This window comes from Schistocerca piceifrons, chromosome X (assembly GCF_021461385.2).
Source record: "Schistocerca piceifrons isolate TAMUIC-IGC-003096 chromosome X, iqSchPice1.1, whole genome shotgun sequence".
NCBI classification, from domain to species: Eukaryota; Metazoa; Arthropoda; class Insecta; order Orthoptera; family Acrididae; genus Schistocerca; species Schistocerca piceifrons.
In genome coordinates, this window is record NC_060149.1 from 92,355,998 (window position 1) to 92,376,960 (window position 20,963).

The following is a 20,963-nucleotide window of genomic DNA, read 5'->3' on the forward strand; positions in this document are numbered from 1 at the left end:
AGTTTCTTTAATGGGCCAGTGTCGATATTTGTTGAGGATTGCACGAATGTTTCCAACATTTTCATGTGTTTGGGCCATGGGAGTACAAGCTGACTGAGGTTTGTCATGATTAAATATTTCACCATTTTTGAATTGGGAAAACCACTCAAACACTTTTGTTTTCCCCATAGCATCATCCTTATATGTCATTTTTAGCATTTCAAGAGTTTGTGTTCCACTTTTTCTGAGCAAAAAGCAGAATTTTACTGGAGCACACGATTCATGAAAATCATCCATTGGATAAATGACCATCACATGAAACAGCTGTCACTGTAAACTCTGCTGAAACTAGTCCTGACCTTCATCAGTGATGGCACTCACCTTACTGACTCTGGAATGTTCTCACTCTGTGCTCCTAGTGGCAAAATGCAGTATTACAAACACTCTGCCCACCAAAAAATTTGTTCCATTTCTTTTGGGTATCCTCTGGTACATACATAGAGGGAATTGTCAAAATTTTATATTATTTGAATTTGATTTTATAGGACTCTCTCATTATCAGTATCCTTCCAGTATGTTTGAATACTTCTTCTTTCTTTTTTTCCAATCTGTTCACATGCACATTTGCTGCCCTACCTCATATTATTATACAGTATGATAAATGTGGATGAATTAGTCAGTACGTCTTTAATAATATATCTACATCAACTGTGTAGGTCATTTTCTTCATTAAAAATACATTGTTACCTATTTTTGACCACATCTTTTCTATGTGATTTTTTCCAAGACATAAATCTCTGTATTGTCAATCTCAGGAAATTGCTTGTGTCAACTTCTATTCTCATTGCGCCTGTAAGTTTTATATTTTATTTCTCTGCATTTGTTGTTCTCTTAGCAAGTGTTTCCAGGTAGGTTTTTTTCTTTCCTTTTACAAACAGACTGATTTCACTTAAATATTAATTTGTCAATTCTATGCCCATGATAGCTCCTGTTTCAAAATCATTTCTTGACCTATCCTCTGCACACATGATTACATTTTCTTTTACTGATACTGTCATGTCATTCACATACATTGTAAACATTAGTGGACTAAATATCAAGTTTATTTTAATTCCAAACTTTGTTCTCTGTTTTCTGAAAATGATTTTATTAGACTGGTTCCATTCCCCATGATCTCACATCCATGCAGTTTATCTAACAGAGTAGTGTGCCATACACAGCCAAAGGCATTTGAGAGATCCAGCGATACACTAAAGAGTTTCTTCTATTCTTCTAGAGCTCTGATTACGTGTGTCATGAAACATGCCACTACCATTTTTGTAGACTTCCCATTCCTAAAGCAGTTCTGTGCTTCATCCAGGATATTTTGTTTTTCTGTGTACTTTATAACTCTCTTTTTAATGGCTGTTTCTACCATTTTTGATAAGGTGAATGTAATTGTTATAGGGCTATAATTTCCACAATCCCTCTTGCCATCACGTTTATAAATTGGGACTACTTTACTCTTTTTTGGACTTGTTGGGGGCAGACCATTTTCCATTACTAAGTTTACTAGAAATGTCAGAGGCTTTACTGTATACTGTAAGCAGTGTTTGATTATTTTTGCAGATATGCCAGAGTGTTCGGAATAAAGTTCCTGAATTTACAGCCCTCCAGGAAACGTGTGGCGTGCAAATTATTCTCTCGGGACTGAGACCTGGCTGAACCCTGAGATAGGAAGTTCTGAAATATTTGGTGAGGGTTGGAACGTGTATTGGAAAGACAGATTAGACACCATAGGAGGTGGTGTCTTCATTGCAGTTGACAAAAATATAGTGTCTACTGAGGTCAAAGTAAAGTGTGATTGTAAAGTTATCTGGACATGCTTAACATTGCTAGGAGAAATAAAGTTAATTTTTGGGTGTTATTACCAGCCACCAGGTTCCACCGTGACAGTTCTAGAATCATTCACAGGGAGTCTACACTCTGTATCACAGAAGTTCCCAGATCATGCTATATTAGTCGGAGGTGATTTCAACCTACCTAGTATAGACTGGGATGTCTATGGATTCTTTACAGGTGGTACAGACAAGCCATCGTGTGAATTACTTTTGAACACATTATCCGAAAACTGCCTTGAGCAGGTAAATCAACAGCCAACGCATAATGGAAATATTTTAGATCTGGTAGCCACGAACGGACCAGACCTCATTGACAGTGTCAGTGTTGAGACAGGGATTAGTGATCATGATGTTGTCATTACAACTATGGTTACGAAAGTTAAAAAGTTGGTCAAGAAGGCTAGGAGAGTATTCTTACAAGAAAGAGCAGATAAGCAGTGGTTAGAATCCCACTTAGTAAATGGATTGACTTCATTTACTTCCGGTACGATGGAAGTGGAATAATTATGGGCAAATTTTAAACACATTGTAAATCACACATTGGACAAGTATGTGCCGAAAAAGTTGGTTACAGACGGAAAAGACCCACTGTGGTTTAACAGAGCAATTCGGAGAATGCTCAGGAAGCAAAGACAGTTGCACTCGCGGTACAAGAAAGATCGGGAGAATGAGAACAGGCAAAAGTTAGTAGAGATTCGTGCTGCTGTAAAACGAGTGATGCGCGAAGCATACAACCACTACCACCGTCATACCTTAGCAAAATATCTTGCTGAAAACCCAAGGAAATTCTGGTCTTATGTAAAATCGGTAAGCGGGTCGAAGGCTTCCATCCAGTCACTCATTGATCAGTCTGGCCTGGCAACAGAAGACAGCAAAACGAAAGCTGAAATTTTAAATTTAGCATTTGAGAAATCTTTCACGCAGGAGGATCGTACAAACATATCGCCGTTTGAGTCTCGTACAGATTCCCGTATGGAGGACATAGTGATAGACATCCCTGGAGTTGTGAAGCAGCTGAATGGATTGAAAATAAATAAATCACCAGGTCCTGATGGGATTCCAGTTCGGTTTTACAGAGAGTACTCTACTGCATTGGCTCCTTACTTAGCTTGCATTTATCGTGAATCTCTTGCCCAACATAATGTCCCGAGTGACTGGAAAAAAGTGCAGGTGACACCTGTATATAAGAAGGGTAGAAGGGCGGATCCTCAAAATTACAGACCAATATCCTTAACATCGGTTTGTTGCAGGATTCTCGAACATATTCTCAGTTCGAATATAATGAATTTCCTTGAGACAGAGAAGTTGCTGTCCATGCGTCAGCACGGCTTTAGAAAGCATCGCTCCTGCGAAATGCAACTTGCCCTTTTTTCACATGATATCTTGCGAACCATGGATGAAGGGTATCAGACGGATGCCATATTCCTTGACTTCCGGAAAGCGTTTGACTCGGTGCCCCACTGAAGACTCCTAACTAAGGTACGAGCATATGGGATTGGTTCCCAAATATGTGAGTGGCTCGAAGACTTCTTAAGTAATAGAACCCAATACATTGTCCTCGATGGCGAGTGTTCATCGGAGGTGAGGGTATCATCTGGAGTGCCCCAGGGAAGTGTGGTAGGTCCGCTGTTGTTTTCTATCTACATATATGATCTTTTGGATAGGGTGGATAGCAATGTGCGGCTGTTTGCTGATGATGCTGTGGTGTACGGGAAGGTGTCATCGTTGAGTGACTGTAGGAGGATACAAGATGACTTGGACAGGATTTGTGATTGGTGTAAAGAATGACAGCTAACTCTAAATATAGATAAATGTAAATTAATGCCGATGAATAGGAAAAAGAATCCCATAATGTTTGAATACTCCATTAGTAGCGTAGCACTTGACACAGTCACGTCGATTAAATATTTGGGCGTAACATTGCACAGCGATATGAAGTGGGACAAGCATGTAATGGCAGTTGTGGGGAAGGCGTATAGTCATCTTCGGTTCATTGGTAGAATTTTGGGAAGATGTGGTTCATCTGCAAAGGAAACTGCTTATAAAACACTAATATGACCAATTCTTGAGTAATGCTCGAGCATTTGGGATCCCTATCAGGTCGGATTGAGGGAGGACATAGAAGAAATTCAGAGGCAGCCTGCTAGATTTGTTACTGGTAGGTTTGATCATCACGTGAGTGTTACAGAAATGCTTTGGGAGTCTCTAGAGGAAAGGAGGCATTCTTTTCGTGAACCGCTACTGAGGAAATTTAGAGAACCAGCATTTGACGCTGACTGCAGTACAATTTTACTGCCGCCAACTTATATTTCACGGAAAGACCACAAAGATAAGAAAAGAGAGATTAGGGTTCGTACAGAGGCATATAGGCAGTCATTTTTCCCTCGTTCTGTTTGGGAGTGGAACAGGGAGAGAAGATGCTAGTTGTGGTATGAGGTACCCTCCGCCACGCACCGTATGGCGGACTGCAGAGTATGTATGTAGAACTATGCCCTCAGTATCTTTGTTTTTCAGTGATCTGATTATATTTGTAACATTTGTTTCATCTGCTGGAAAGAGGAACAGGCATTCTGTTATTTCTGGTGAAACTATTATCTTTTTAGTTAAGATTCATTTTGTTTGATTAGCTTCAGGACTACATTTACACAATTCTAATTTAAAGTGGAACACACTTCACATGGATCAGTCAGTTTTTTTCCTTATGCTGTAAAGTTCCCACTTTCTATCTTATTTGATTCTTTCCTGTTTGTATTTAGTGATCTTGCGACGGATTTTTTTACGTGCGTGCGTGCCATGCACCAATTGCGACGGATTATATGTTGCTACTGCTGTAATGCAATTTCTTTTATAATTTTTTGTTCACCTACCTCTTTACAGCGGTAGATCTTCGCACATAAAACTCCTGACTGCAGCTACTTACGAGATCACAGAAAAGCAGTGTTGAGGAAACTGTAACCTCATAGCTACACACCGGAGGCCGCTATAAGTAAAATTTGCTTAAAATTGTCTATGTACTTTAAAGAAATGATTCAGAAAGGGGATGTCACTCATATTTTAAACATGAAGTTCAAATTTAAACCTTCAATAGATCTTTATTGCCTTTAAGCAGGATCATCAGCCCACATTTACAAAAATTACTGAAGTTTCTGCTCACAGTTATCACCATACCTAAAACAGCCAGAACTTTTACCTTCCCAAATTCCGAAACCAATTACTTGTAACACAGTCAATGATTGGCCAATTACTTCTGCACACGATATTCAGTGGTTGTCTTTAGTAAAAGTTTATGCTCGCCATAAAATACTCAGTAAGAATATACTCAGTACCGCCACGCTATATAATTCAAAGTTCACTCGCAATTTTCATCGGAACGCATTATCACAACACTCTAAAGTTTTAAAAAACAGTTTCTGGTCACTACCAGATACCATTAACACTGGACCATAACGCGGAAGTCATCCCAAGACTTCATCTTACACATAATGCGAAAAGTCACATCCAGCATAACCGGCTCGAATCAAAGCTAGCTCGTGACCCCTTTCTCTCTCTCCCACACTCAAAAACTATATCTCCTTGCTAGGCGGCCAATCATCTCGCTTCTCATTGGCTGTCAGCACTTACGACCAATGAGAACTCACTTCTAGGGTGCGGCTTGCACCAAAATCTAACAAGCACCAACCACTTCTTTAGGCTCATTGACATCATCAATTTAAGTAACACAAAACTCTCCAATTAAATAAACAAAACAAAATGAACTATAAGCTTTCCTCTACATCTGGAAATTTATTATGTAGTCGCGAATGTTCTGGCTGTCTTATACATAAGCATACATACTTGGAAATCTGACATTCACTAGTAGGGGAACCACTAGCGGATTTGTTCCCACGTTACAGAGTTGGAACACTTGCCAGTTCCTGTAGAGTATTACATGAATGATTTTTAATAATGCCGAATGTCCCACATACTCTCACGCACGCATTCTCATTCACATGCACTCTAACACACAATACACATATTTACTTAGAATTCTTGAAATTATTATTATAGAAAAGTTGCAGGGGTTTTCTGAAACTAAAAACATTCCAAATTTATATATGAACACTGAAAGTGTTATCAGATCATTGTACATAGTCACCGACTTTGACATATTGTTTGTTTTCACAACAGAAGGATGTACATCAAATATGACGTGTTCCTCAGGTTATTCCTTTATTAGTTATTAATATTTTTAGTTTCGTATAATGTAAGTAGTCTGTCAGCGCTACTCCACTGCTTTCACACGTGCAGCTGCAACAGATGGTCATGACATCAGTCTGCAGGACACAACTCGTCCGTTACTGACCGTATAACACTCTACCGGCTTACATTGCAGCCCACATACATTCTGAAGTAAAACTTTTAATAGACAAATGGGTGATCGCGCACTAGTTGCGACGCCACAATCTGATGGTATTAGAAATATTTGATGAATTCCAATCTGATGTTAATATTGTTTATATTTTGGTTGCCTTATCATTTTGCTATATTCATTCTTTTTATGTCAGTATGTTTTCTGATCTGGGTAACATTTCCAGTATTTCCAGTTATGAGTTTCTTATTCTGTAACTCAGTTAACTGAACTCAGTAATCTGAAATGACTGTGTTAATTGTGTACACTTTCAGTTGATTTAAAGGCATGCTTTTAAAAACATGATCTATTACTGTGTCTGGTGATTCATCACTCCTTGTTAGGCTGTTTATAAGCAGCTTCGTATAATTTGTATGTACAACACTGTAGAAACATTTTGTAGAGCTGCTCTGTTTTAACGTATTTAGATTTAGGTCATTGGCTACTATTAACTATGGGAATTCTTGAACAGGTTTGTCAAATGGTACTTCAACACAAGTTCTATTGGGAAATCTTTTAGCCTAGAGCTTGGAGAACAATATATACCTAAAGCTAGACATTTGTGTTCCTGAAAATTTGTTTGAATTGCTGCTGCTTTAAAACATATTTCTCTACAGTTTGTAACTGGCCATGGAAAACATTCAGTTATGCTGTTATCCACATAAAAAGCTACCCCTTCTTTCTGTCAGTTCATGCTCAATCATTATGAAGATATCTGATACTTCAGCAACATGACCTCTGCTCTTTTGACACATACTGAACATTTTGATTAAATATTTGAAAATGAAAATTAGTTTCAATTTCTTTTCTATGTTCTGTTTTGTTTTCTTTTTTCCCTGGGGACATCAGAACTCCTGGTATTTCAGTTTTGCAGCTTACATGCTTCTTAGTGTTCTTCCTTCTTCTGGTGTTGAAGCTGCAGATTTTGGCAATAAAAAATCAAGGTCACTTGGCTGCTTCATATTCCTTCTAACTGGGTTTGCTGGACTTGCTTCTGCTGCTGAGGTGGTTGGTGCTGATGCTGAAGCTGTTGCAGCTGCTGTTGGTGAGGTTGGTGTTGATCCTGGAGAGTTTGCTGCAGATCCTGTTGAGGTTTCTTGTTGTGTCACAGTAAGTGGTGCTGATGCTTGAGTGGTTGTTTCCATTGAGGTTGCAGGTCTTTCCAACAGCATATGATTCTGCAGTCACTGGGCCAACATTTTTGATAGATGAGGTAGGTTCATGATTGCACTGATTGACATCTTGAAATCTTCTTTCTTATGTGTAGTTTGTTTGGTCCAGATCATTGTTAACTCCTTGGATGTCTTCTTTCCTCTTTTCCATTATCCTGAGCCACTGGTGTATTGTAGTTTGCATTGTTTGGATTAATTTCTTTTCTATGCCTTCTGTCTTTTTCTTTGCAATACACTGATCAGTTGTATTTTGTATTGTTTTGGTCATTTTCTTTTCTATACTTTCTGTTTTCTCTTTTCTTATTCCCTTGTCAGTAGTTTTTTCAGACTTTAACTATAGCACTTGGGATTTTTACTTTGTTCTTGCTAATGACAACAGCCAGTCCTTCTCATATCTGTTTATTCCTTTCACTGCTTACGTGAAAGCCTTCTAAAGTAAAATTGTTTCAACTTAGTCTTTACACTGCAAAATTAACAGCAGTTCTTCTTTTTCTTAAAAGACATCATAGTCACCGTTGACTGTATAAAATATTTATTGTTACTATTGCAATTTCGACCTTATGGCCAGTTTCAAGTAACACTGCAAAGTTACATTCTGTCAGAATATAAAACTATCTGACATGAGTACATGTCATCGTCAAAATGCAGGCTTTTGACTGTGAGAGTCCCACAAGATCTGATGAGTACAACACTTACTACATTGTAATATGTTGTTAAATATATACTGAACTGTCGATGTTACCATCGTTCTAATAACCTATCACACATACAAGTTGAGGTGCACTGACAACATGTGGAGCTAAGTCAGTTGGCGCAAAAATACCTTCTTTTGTGTGTATTTCTTAATTCATTGATAGTGTCTATCATATAGTGATTTGTTGCTTCAATTTTTGAATTTAAATGTTGTACACCATATTGTGTTGGAATAGGGTGGATTACTATATTCATTTTATGACCAAGTTTTAGTATATGCCCTAATGTTTTGTAAACATGTTTTTTTTAACCATTTGAATGCGGCTATGAATCTCATTCATTCCTCCTATTATCACTAATGTATTGTCTGTTGTGGAAGTTTTTGTGGCAATTGCATTTCTTGTGATTTTCTTTAAAGGCGCACCTGGTTTCATGATATCTCCACCTGGTAAGAAGAGTCTAACTTCTCCTGTAGAAGTGATCCACACCCTCTTTCCTGGCTGTCCACTAAAATAAGTACTGTATCTAGCTTTTCTGGTGTGTCTCATTTCCGACTATTTCACTCTGGACAGACTTGTTTGTAATAGACAAGCTCTTGGTCATTGTCACTTCACTCATTTTTGTCATCATTTCACTTTCCCTGTTTGTTTTTCATCTTGTTTGTCAGATATTTTGATGCTGATGCATTGAAGATTGTAAACAGTTTTTGATATTTGAATGTTTTTGGTTTCTTTAATGTTTCTCTGCAGCTCCCTAATACAATTTTCTAAGGATTTTGTTTTTCCTAACAATTCCACATTGTCTTTGTGAACAATGTTTATAATGTCTTCTTTTCTTGCTGATTCACACCCAAAATGTGCACAGCACTTTAAAGTTAATACATACGGCATGTCATTGCACTTCTTGCAGTTACCATATCTGTTGTTAAGCATCTGACATACTTGTTGTTACTGGAATCATAGTTTTTAGTATTATTTCACATTCACTACACACAAAAAGCATTGTACCCATATTGTGGCACTTTTTGTACAAAAATAGCATTCAATACTTTATTTTTGTAAGCACAACTTACAGAACATGTATGTCTCTATTAATCTCATAAGTGTCTTGTAAGGAAGCCTATGTAGGATCCTTGACTCATGACTGAATTGATTCTCTGTTTTTATCTACCACTCTCTCTTTATTCATCTATTTCAGCCAAAACAATTGTGTAAATAGTTAACAGAGTGCCAATAAAAAGCATAGGAAAAACAAAAGGTTTACAAATTTACATACATATGAATACAGCATTGCAACTAAGTTTCTAAACTTATGAATGGAACTAGTATAAGGAGAAATGTGCAAGCGCCAAGCATTCCAACTTCAGTTTGAAAATCTGAGGTTTATTCTTCACATATTGCATTTCTGTTAGAAGCTTACTGAAAATAGTAACTGAACAACAGCATACACCTAAGTGTGCAATGGTTGTAGTGGTGTTATCTGAGTGCAGATAATTTTTATTTGATGTTCTGTGAGTGAATGCTGGTGTTTTGAATCAGTTCATAAGTATGTAAAATTCACTTAATGGAATATGTTTGCTTGTTTGACTGTGGTAAGATACCTAGGTTCTTGAACGGTACTTTGCACATACTTTATGAACTGAAACTGCCCACAATTCTGATAGCCCTTTACTGCTCTAACATTATTCTTTGTGAATGCATAGAGACGCCGTAACAAATGGATCACTATAATCCTGAGTGATGAGTGACATGTTCTTACTTTTTAACCTTCCAGTCAATCTCTCCCTCGTCTCAGAGAGGAACTATTTGTTCTGAAAGCTAGGATAGTGTATGTGCTTTTAAATGTTTCTATTGGTAATACTTACAGTTCTCAGTTCCGTCTCATAATTTTGTAGTTTTCTTGATAGAATTTTGTTTCCAATATTATTAAATATTTTACCCAACTCTGGAGGTTTCTGACAGTTCATTTTCCCACAGAAGAGGTTTCATATCTTGAAAACTCAATTCCAGCCCTCATACATTTATTTACAACTGATTGCATCTACTGAAACCTCCATATTCTCATTTCTAATGCATGATTTAATCACTCTGATGACTAGAGACTGGATCTGAATGAACATGTACATTTTTTTTTCTTGTAGTGGAAAAGATAACTTACGTTTGCTTTGTATTGTTGTCACTGTTTTTTAGTACTTAGAAGTGAACATTTTACCTCCTCGTTGTAAAAACATCATATTAAAAAGTGATTATACATATCATTCCATTCTCATCCTTTGATCTGCCAGGCACTTTACTCCTGTGTTGTACATTCATTCAGTTTTTGTTCAAGTTGAAGACAGTGACCCGACAAAGAGAGTATGATTGTCACTATCTTCTAACTTTGTTCCTCTGCAGTTCACCCTGATCACTTCTGTGTACCCAATAGTATTGTGTAGACAGATCCAAATGACTTGGCTGTCATTATAATTGCACTAGTGTTTAATGAAGTGGTGCAGAAGAATTGGAATATGCACTATAAGCATTCTACCACTGCATACAATGTACTGCTGCTACTCTTGCTTTACTTTGTGCAGTTCTTTCTTTTCTGCTGACTGCAGTGACAAGAATTGCAGTACTAATGTAATTTAAGAACATTGCTGCATGTATGTAATTCACATATATTTTGATGTTGCATGAAATTGTGTAGATTGTTTTGAGCACTTATCTAAAGGGACTTTTTTTGCAATCATTAAATGTTGTTGAGGGAGTTAAATCAGACATCAAAAAACATAGTAAGCACTGTCTGACATGCTTGCTGCATGTGCAATGCTTTTGCAAAAGGAAATACCATTGAAACACTTCCATTGCTTTCTAATATAACTGAGATTTGTTGTTGTCGCTCTGTGTAAGAGTTCCTGATAGGTGCCAGACTAAAATAATTATAGTTTGATATTGTTTATATTTTACCCATAAAAGAATATAACTGCAAATCTAATACCTAATGACTAAAACTGAATTGCTGTTTCAGGTGCATCAGCTACTTTGAACAGTATATTGAATATGATCCATTTTTCACTCCACCTGAGCTTACTAATCCATGGATTTCAGATAGTACTGAATTATGGGAGCAGGAAAAAACAGCGTGAGTTGTGCTAATTATTTTTGGAACTGGAATGAAATAGAAATGGAAAGCATGAATACAATATTCAAGAAATTAGTTTTGAAATGAAAGATTATTTAATTACTAAAAATTATTGCCTGTGGTACTTTAAAGACATGGCTGTAAATAGTGTGTTGCTCACATGTATGTTCATTCAGCTTTATACCACTAACAAGACTTGTTTAAGAGAGACACAGTTTCTATAGAGGCTCACTAAATGGGCAACTTTTAAATAACCTGATTATATTAGTCTGTAGTCCAAACTTGACGTGAGAATCAATCAGATTGCAACTAACTTCTAAATTTGGCAAAAGCCAAATGGCAAAAATAAAAAGGTTAAACTCAAAGGTTAAACTCAAAGGTTCAACTCAATGATACCTCTGTTCTCATCCATTTTGCGTCTTCTTTAAATATTTGAATCTTTAAATATTTGAATGTTTTTACAGCAGGAATGAATTATTTTTAAACTATCAGGTCATATTAACCATCTGCAAAACTACAAGAAAACTTCAAAGTTAATATACAGGGTAGTCCATAGATCATGACCGGGCCAAATATCTCACGAAATAAGCGTCAAACAAAAAAACTACAAAGAGCGAAACTTGTCTAGATTGAAGGGGGAAACCAGATGGCGCTATGGTTGGCCTGCTAGATGGTGCTGCCATAGGTCAAATGGATATCAACTGCGTTTTTTAAAAATAGGAACCCCAATTTTTTATTACATATTTGTGCAGTGCGTAAAGAAATAGGAATGTTTTAGTTGGACCACTTTTTTCGCTTTGTGATAGATGGCGCTGTAATAGTCACAAACATATGGCTCACAATTTTAGACAAACAGTTGGTAACAGGTAGGTTTTTTAAATTAAAATACAGAACATAGGTACGTTTGAACATTTTATTTTGGTTGTTCCAATGTGATACATGTACCTTTTTGAACTTACCATTTCTGAGAACGCATGCTGTTGCAGCGTGATTACCTGTAAATACCACATTAATGCAATAAATGCTCAAAATGATATCTGTCAAACTCAATGCATTTGGCAATACGTGTAACGACATTCTTCTTAACACCGAGTAGTTCGCCTTCTGTAATGATCGCACATGCATTGAAATGTGCTGACGCATGCTGTCAGGCGTTGTCGATGGATCATGATAGCAAATATCCTTCCTTCAACTTTCCCCACAGAAAGAAATCCGGGGACATCAGATCCGGTGAATGTGCGGGCCATGGTATGGTGCTTCGATGACCAAGCCACCTGTCATGAAATATACTATTCAATACCACTTCAACCGCATGCGAGCTATGTGTCGGACATCCATCATGTTGGAAGTACATCGTCATTCTATCATATAGTGAAACATCTTGTAGTAACATCGGTAGAACATTAAGTAGGAAATCAGCATACATTGCACCATTTATATTGCCATCGATAAAATGGAGGCCAATTATCCTTCCTCCCATAATGCCACACCATACATTAACCCACCAAGGTCACTGATGTTCCACTTGTCGCAGCCATCGTGGATTTTCCGTTGCCCAATAGTGCATATTATGCCGATTTACGTTACCACTGTTGGTGAATGACGCTTTATCACTAAATAGAACGCGTGCAAATAATCTGTCATCATCCCGTAATTTCTCTTGTGCCCAGTGGCAGAACTGTACATGACGTTCAAAGTCATCACCATGCAATTCCTGGAGCACAGAAATATGATACGGGTGCAATCAATGTTGATGTAGAATTCTCAACACCGACGTTTTTGAGATTCCCGATTCTCATGCAATTTGTCTGCTACTGATGTGCGAATTAGCTGCGACACCAGCTAAAACACCTACTTGGGCATCATCATTTGTTGCAGGTCATGGTTGATGTTTCACATCTGGCTGAACACTTCCTGTTTCCTTAAATAAAGTAACTATCCGGTGAATGGTGCGGACACTTGGATGATGTCGTCCAGAATACCGAGCAGCATACATAGCACATGCCCGTTGGGCATTTTGATCACAATAGCCATACATCAACACGATATTGACCTTTTCCGCAATTGGTAAATGGTCTATTTTAACATGGGTAATTTTATCATGAAGCAAATACTGTCTGCACTGGCAGAATGTTACATGATACCACATACTTATACGTTTGTGACTATTACAGCACCATCTATCGCAGAGTGAAAAAAGTGGTCCAACTAAAACATTCATATTTCTTTACGTACTACACAAATATGTAATAAAAAATAGGGGTTCCTAATTTAAAAAATGCAGTTTATATCCGTTTGACCTATGACATCGCCCTCTAGTGGGCCAACCATAGCGCCATCTGGTTCCCTCTTCAAGCTAGATGAGTTTCGTTCTTTGTAGTTTTTTCGTTTGATGCTTATTATGTGAGATATTTGGCCCGGTCACTATCAATGGACCACCCTGTATATGTAGCAGGTGATTACATGTGATAAGAGACAATTACTTCATACAACATGTTACATATTACTGTGTAAAACATCACTGAATTATAATACACTTCTCTTGGTCACCAATATAATTTTTTATCATCTCAAAACGCTTTTTGGGATAAACTCATCATCAGATCTGTCAAAATCAATGCAAAATATCATGTCATCTCCTAGTCCATTCCAGAAATTCAGGGGCATTGGGTGTTATGGGATGAAACAGTGGATGACAGGCTATGTTACAAGGCATGATCAAAAAGTTATGGGAATTTTTGTTGTCATCAAAGAATCTTTATTTATTCATCATCATCTATTCCCCTTCAGAGTAATTCCTCTCAGGTATAATTAAGTTGTGCCAGTGCTTCTTCCAGTCTTGGAAGAACTTCTTGAACTTATTTTTTATTATTTTGTTCAGCTCCTTCAGCCATTCTGTTTTTATCTCATCAATGGTGACAAAACAAAGTCCTTTCATAAATCTTTTTAGCCTCAGGAATAGAGAGAAGTACAGGAGACCATGTCCAGCAAGCATGGTGGCTGAGGCAACATAATGGTTTTGTTGTTTACCAAAAAATCATGAACAGGCACTGAATGTGATCAGGGGCATTATCATGACGCAATTTCCATGGAGTGGTTTTGCCACAATTCTGGTCATTTTCTTCAGATTGCGTCACACAAACAGTGCATAACTTCCAGGTAGTAAGGAATGTAGTATGGCCATAAGGCAAGAGCTCATGATGCACTACCCCACTGTAATCAAAGAAAACTGTGAGAAGAACCTTCATGTATGATTGAACTGGTTGAATTTTTTTTTTTGTCTTGGCTCTTCAGATAATTTGCACTGAGACAATTGGGCCTTGGTTTTGACATCATACCTATATACCAATGTTTTTTCACCTGTTACAACCTTCTTTAGAAGTTCTGGAACATTGTCGATGTCATTCAGCACTTCCTGAACCATTTCTATGTGACATAGTTTTTGGTCAAAATTCAACAGTTGCAGAACAGACTTTGCTGCTACTCATTTCATGCCAAAAACACCCACAAAAATTGCTTGGCATGAGCCAAATTATATGCCGACATTGTTAGTAACCTCACAGAGGGTGATTCAGCAACTTTTCAGGACCATTTTCTTTACTTTTTCCACATTGTCATCAGTAACTGATGTGCTATTGTCCAGGGCGGTCATCATCTTCATTGTCTTCTCAACCCTCTTTGAAATGTTCATACCACTCACATTAAAAATATGCTGAGCACATGAAAACATCTATGACCTTTTTGACTGTGAACGATAAACTTAATATTCAAAATGGCTGAAAATGCAAACATATCAGGAACATGTGTACCAACAAGATAAAAAAAACTATTTGAAAACACGATGTATAAAGCATGCAAAATTAAAAAGTTCCAATTTCTTTTTGATGACACCTCATAAATTGATTTTGACGTATCTGATGATGTGTTTATCCTGAAACAAGTAATGAGATGGTAAATAAGAACACATATAAGTGACCAAGACGAGAGTACTAGCATTCAGTGCTAACAATGATTGCAGATCTACTGAGAGAGATTTTGTCTAGAGTGATAAAATATCACTTTTATTTTATAAACATGAGACACATTATTTTTATGTTAGGTAGATGACAGAATAACGCATATTCTCATATACTTGCAGGAAAGAAATTTCTGCTCGGCGAGTAAAACGCTGGGCATTCAGCCTTCAGGAGCTACTGCAAGATCCTGTAGGGAAGGAACATTTCACCAAATTTCTTGATAAAGAATTCAGTGGGGAAAATCTCAAGTAAGTTTTAGATTTCTAAATAGAAATGCACTGAACCAAAGAAAGATACATAAAAAAGGTCCATAAATTATAAAGCTGTCCATGAAGTAAACAATGTGTAACAGTTCATTATATCACTGTGATGCCAACTGTTGCTCAAATTGCTACTGTAGATACATGTGAACCATACGCCAAACGTAATGGTCTTTCCTCTCAGTAGTGCCATGTGGCCGTCCTGAGCCTAGTCTTCTTGTGGTTGTTCATTCTCGTAATCACCACTGCCAGAAATCATGTACAGTGGCTACATTCCTGCCAAGTATTTCTGCAATATTTAAGACGGAACATCCAGCTTCTTGCAGCCCTAGTAAATGATGCAACTGAAATTCAGTGGCGTGCTGATAATAGCGTCTATGTTGCCTTAAAGGCATTCTTGACTAAAATAAACTCACCACGTCCAGTCTCAAAGGCAACTAACACTCACGACCATTGCAGCATGTATTTAAAGCAAGCCTGATTTGCATCATCATAGTGACGCTACTAGTGGCACTCTTATGCGATTTGCATGAAACTTGAATAGACATCATCTGTCAGATGTAGAAACACACCTACCAACTTTCGTTTGTCACACAATTCCTTCTTGGTGTTGTGATATTTTTTTCCATCAGTGTGTAATAGCAAAATTTTTTACTTATGACACAATATAATAGTAATTTCTACTTGCATAGACCGAGCGAGGTGGCGCTGTGGTTAGCACACTGGACTCGCATTCGGGAGGATGATGGTTCAAACCCATCTCCAGCCATCCTGATTTAGGTTTTCCGTGACTTCTCTAAATAATTTCAGACAAATGCTGGGATTGTTCCTTTGAATGGGCACAGCCAATTTCCTTCCTAATCCTTCCCAAATCCGAGCTTGTACTCCGTCTCTAATGACCTCGTTCTCAACACTAATCTCCTCCTCCTCTACTTGCATAGATCATTATTCAATTTCAAAAGGAATTCTCTGAAAAGATGATCTGCATTTTTAATTTCTTATCCTTCAGTTTCAGTTAAAAAAGTTCTGAATTGAAATACTTGATTGAAGTAGCCTTATTGATGACAGGGGGGAAAATCAAACATCCACCATAATCCGTTTGATTTTTTTAATCCTCCAAGGATCATGTTCGTGATATTTCAACAGTGCTGCAGCAACAGGTGTACAAAAATAATCCATTTTCTCAGTTAAAATATGGCTATATGCTGACTATTCACATTGGATAATCCAGTAAAATAAACACACCTGTAGTTGGGTGAAGCAAAAATTACTTCAGTTGTGTTTGATGTATTTTTTTAAATTTATTTATTAACTTTTGGTTTCATGACCATGCAGCCAACCATAGTTTATAATTATCAGTAACAACTGTCACTTTTGACTATTATATATGTACAAATTTAAATCCATTTGTAGCAAAACAGGTATAATTTTTATAAAATTGGTATGTATACAGTATACTTCTCTGTGTACAAAATTTAAATGAAAACCAGTTGCAATAAAAGATGTATTATTTTTAACTAAAAGATTTGTACAAGTACACTTAACTTTACTTTATGTATCTGATTTGTCTCCTGATGTATTGGATAATTGGGGTCCGACCTCCAGGCAACGCAATTCTTTGTTTCTGCTGTGTCCCCTTAGAGTGGCCACTCTCAGAGAGGCCACTTTCACATATGGTACGATGTTGCTAGTTTCCTCTTCTTTCCTGCCATATTCACATGATCTAGATTTTGATGTAGCTGATTATACACTAAAACACCAAAGAAACTGGTATAGGAATGCATATTCAAATATAGAAATGTATAAACAGGCAGAATACGGCACTGTGGTCAGCAATGCCTATATAAGACAACAAGTGTCTGCTGCAGTTGTTAGACTGGTTATGCTACAATGGCAGGTTATCAAGATTCAAGTGAGCTTGAACATGGTGTTATAGTCAGCGCACGAGCGATGGGACACAGTACCTCTCAGGTAGTGATGAAGTGGGGATTTTCCCATATGACCATTTCACGAGTGTACTGTGAATATCAGGAATCCAGTAAGACATCAAATCTCCAACATCGCTGCGGCCAGAAAAAGATTCTGTAAGAACAGGAAGGGCAAACAGAAAGGGCAACAGCCTCAACGGGTGCGGGGCAAAGTCAGGACATGCGGGGACCAAGCAGCAATCGGTATTGTAATTGTCAACTGTCGAAGCTGCGTTGGTAAAGTACCAGAACTTCAAGCGCTGATAGAAAGCACCGAAGCTGAAATCGTTATAGGTACAGAAAGCTGGCTTAAGCCAGAGATAAATTCTGCCGAAATTTTTACAAAGGTACAGACGGTGTTTAGAAAGGATAGATTGCATGCAACCAGTGGTGGAGTGTTCGTCGCTGTTAGTAGTAGTTTATCCTGTAGTGAAGTAGAAGTGGATAGTTCCTGTGAATTATTATGGGTGGAGGTTACACTCAACAACCGAGCTAGGTTAATAATTGGCTCCTTTTACCGACCTCCCGACTCAGCAGCATTAGTGGCAGAACAACTGAGAGAAAATTTGGAATACATTTCACATAAATTTTCTCAGCATGTTATAGTCTTAGGTGGAGATTTCAATTTACCAGATATAGACTGGGACACTCAGATGTTTAGGACGGGTGGTAGGGACAGAGCATCGAGTGACATTATACTGAGTGCACTATCCGAAAATTACCTCGAGCAATTAAACAGAGAACTGACTCGTGGAGATAACATCTTGGACCTACTGATAACAAACAGACCTGAACGTTTTGACTCTTTAAGTGCAGAACAGGGAATCAGTGATCATAAGGCCGTTGCAGCATACCTGAATATGGAAGTTAATAGGAATATAAAAAAAGGGAGGAAGGTTTATCTGTTTAGCAAGGGTAATAGAAGGCAGATTTCAGACTACCTAACAGATCAAAAGGAAAATTTCTGTTCCGACACTGACAATGTTGAGTGTTTATGGAAAAAGTTCAAGGCAATCGTAAAATGCGTTTTAGACAGGTACGTGCCGAGTAAAACTGTGAGGGATGGGAAAAACCCACCGTGGTACAACAACAAAGTTAGGAAACTACTGCGAAAGCAAAGAGAGCTTCACTCCAAGTTTAAACGCAGCCAAAACCTCTCAGACAAACAGAAGCTAAACGATGTCAAAGTTAGTGTAAGGAGGGCTATGCGTGAAGCGTTCAGTGAATTCGAAAGTAAAATTCTATGTACCGACTTGACAGAAAATCCTAGAAAGTTCTGGTCTTACGTTAAATCAGTAAGTGGCTCGAAACAGCATATCCAGACACTCCGGGATGATGATGGCATTGAAACAGAGGATGACACGCGTAAAGCTGAAATACTAAACACCTTTTTACAAAGCTGTTTCACAGAGGAAGACCGCACTGCAGTTCCTTCTCTAAATCCTCGCACAAACAAAAAAATGGCTGACATTGAAATAAGTGTCCAAGGAATAGAAAAGCAACTGGAATCACTCAATAGAGGAAAGTCCACTGGACCTGACGGGATACCAATTCGATTCTACACAGAGTACGCGAAAGAACTTGCCCCCCTTCTAACAGCCGTGTACTGCAAGTCTCTAGGGGAACGGAGGGTTCCAAATGATTGGAAAAGAGCACAGGTAGTCCCAGTCTTCAAGAAGGGTCATCGAGCAGATGCGCAAAACTATAGACCTATATCTCTGACGTCGATCTGTTGTAGAATTTTAGAACATGTTTTTTGCTCGAGTATCATGTTGTTTTTGGAAACCCAGAATCTACTATGCAGGAATCAACATGGATTCCGGAAACAGCAATCGTGTGAGACCCAACTCGCTTTATTTGTTCATGAGACCCAGAAAATATTAGATACAGGCTCCCAGGTAGATGCTATTTTTCTTGACTTCTGGAAGGCGTTCGATACAGTTCTGCACTGTCGCCTGATAAACAAAGTAAGAGCCTACGGAATATCAGACCAGCTGTGTGGCTGGATTGAAGAGTTTTTAGCAAACAGAACACAGCATGTTGTTATCAATGGAAAGACGTCTACAGACGTTAAAGTAACCTCTGGCGTGCCACAGGGGACCTAGTAGATAGTGTCAGAAGTTCCATGCGGCTTTTCGCGGATGATGCTGTAGTATACAGAGAAGTTGCAGCATTAGAAAATTGTAACGAAGTTTAGGAAGATCTGCAGCGGATAGGCACTTGGTGCGGGGAGTGGCAACTGTCCCTTAACATAGACAAATAAATGTAATGTATTGCGAATACATAGAAAGAAGGATCCTTTATTGTATGATTATATGATAGCGGAACAAACACTGGTAGCAGTTACTTCTGTAAAATATCTGGGAGTATGCGTGTGGAACGATTTGAAGTGGAATGATCATATAAAATTAATTGTTGGTAAGGCGGGTACCAGGTTTAGATTCATTGGGAGAGTGCTTAGAAAATGTAGTCCATCAACAAAGGAGGTGGCTTACAAAACACTCGTTCAACCTATACTTGAGTATTGCTCATCAGTGTGGGATCCGTACCAGATCGGTTTGACGGAGGAGATAGAGAAGATCCAAAGAAGAGCGGCGCGTTTCGTCACAGGGTTATTTGGTAACCGTGATAGCGTTACGGAGATGTTTAATAAACTCAAGTGGCAGACTCTGCAAGAGAGGCGCTCTGCATCGAGGTGTAGCTTGCTCGCCAGGTTTCGAGAGGGTGCGTTTCTGGATGACGTATCGAATATATTGCTTCCCCCTACTTATACCTCCCGAGGAGATCGCGAATGTAAAATTAGAGAGATTAGAGCGCGCACGGAGGCTTTCAGACAGTCGTTCTTCCCGCGAACCATACGCGACTGGAACAGGAAAGGGTGGTAATGACAGTGGCACGTAAAGTGCCCTCCGCCACATACCGTTGGGTGGCTTGCGGAGTATAAATGTAGATGTAGATGTAGATGTAGGACCAATTAAGACTGAAGAGATGTGACTGAAGTGCAACCCTTCTGCAAATTACTGCAGATTTCAATTCTGGGCCATCAACAAGTGTCGGCATGTGAACCATTCAATGAAACATCATCGATATGGGTTTTTGGAGTCGATGGCCCACTTGTGTACCCTTGATGACTGCACAACATAAATCTTTATGCCTTACCTGGGCCTGTCAACGTCGACATTGGACTGTTGATGAGTGGAAACATGTTGCCTGATTGGACAAGTCTTGTTTCAAATTGTACTGAGCAGATGGATGTGTATGGCTATGGAGACAAACTCATAAATCCATGGTCCCTGCATGTCAGCAGGGGACTGTTCAAGCTGGTGGACACTCTTTAATGGTGTGGGGCATGTGCAGTTGGAGTGGTATGGGACCCCTGATACATCTAGTTACGACTCTGACTGGTAGCACATACATAAGCATCCTGTCTGATCACCTGCATTCATTCATGTCCATTGTGCATTTTGACAGACTAGGGCAGTTCCAGCA

At 38.4% G+C, this 20,963-nt stretch overlaps 1 protein-coding gene across 1 annotated transcript in view; it reads left to right on the forward strand.

Moving 5' to 3' along the window:
* Positions 1–20,963, forward strand: part of LOC124721276 (regulator of G-protein signaling 7) — a 268,298-nt gene that overhangs the window by 204,113 nt on the left and 43,222 nt on the right. The window contains exons 10-11 of the mRNA XM_047246160.1: positions 11,118–11,231; positions 15,370–15,495. Coding sequence (XP_047102116.1) covers positions 11,118–11,231; positions 15,370–15,495 — 240 coding nt within the window. The remainder of the gene's footprint in view (positions 1–11,117; positions 11,232–15,369; positions 15,496–20,963) is intronic.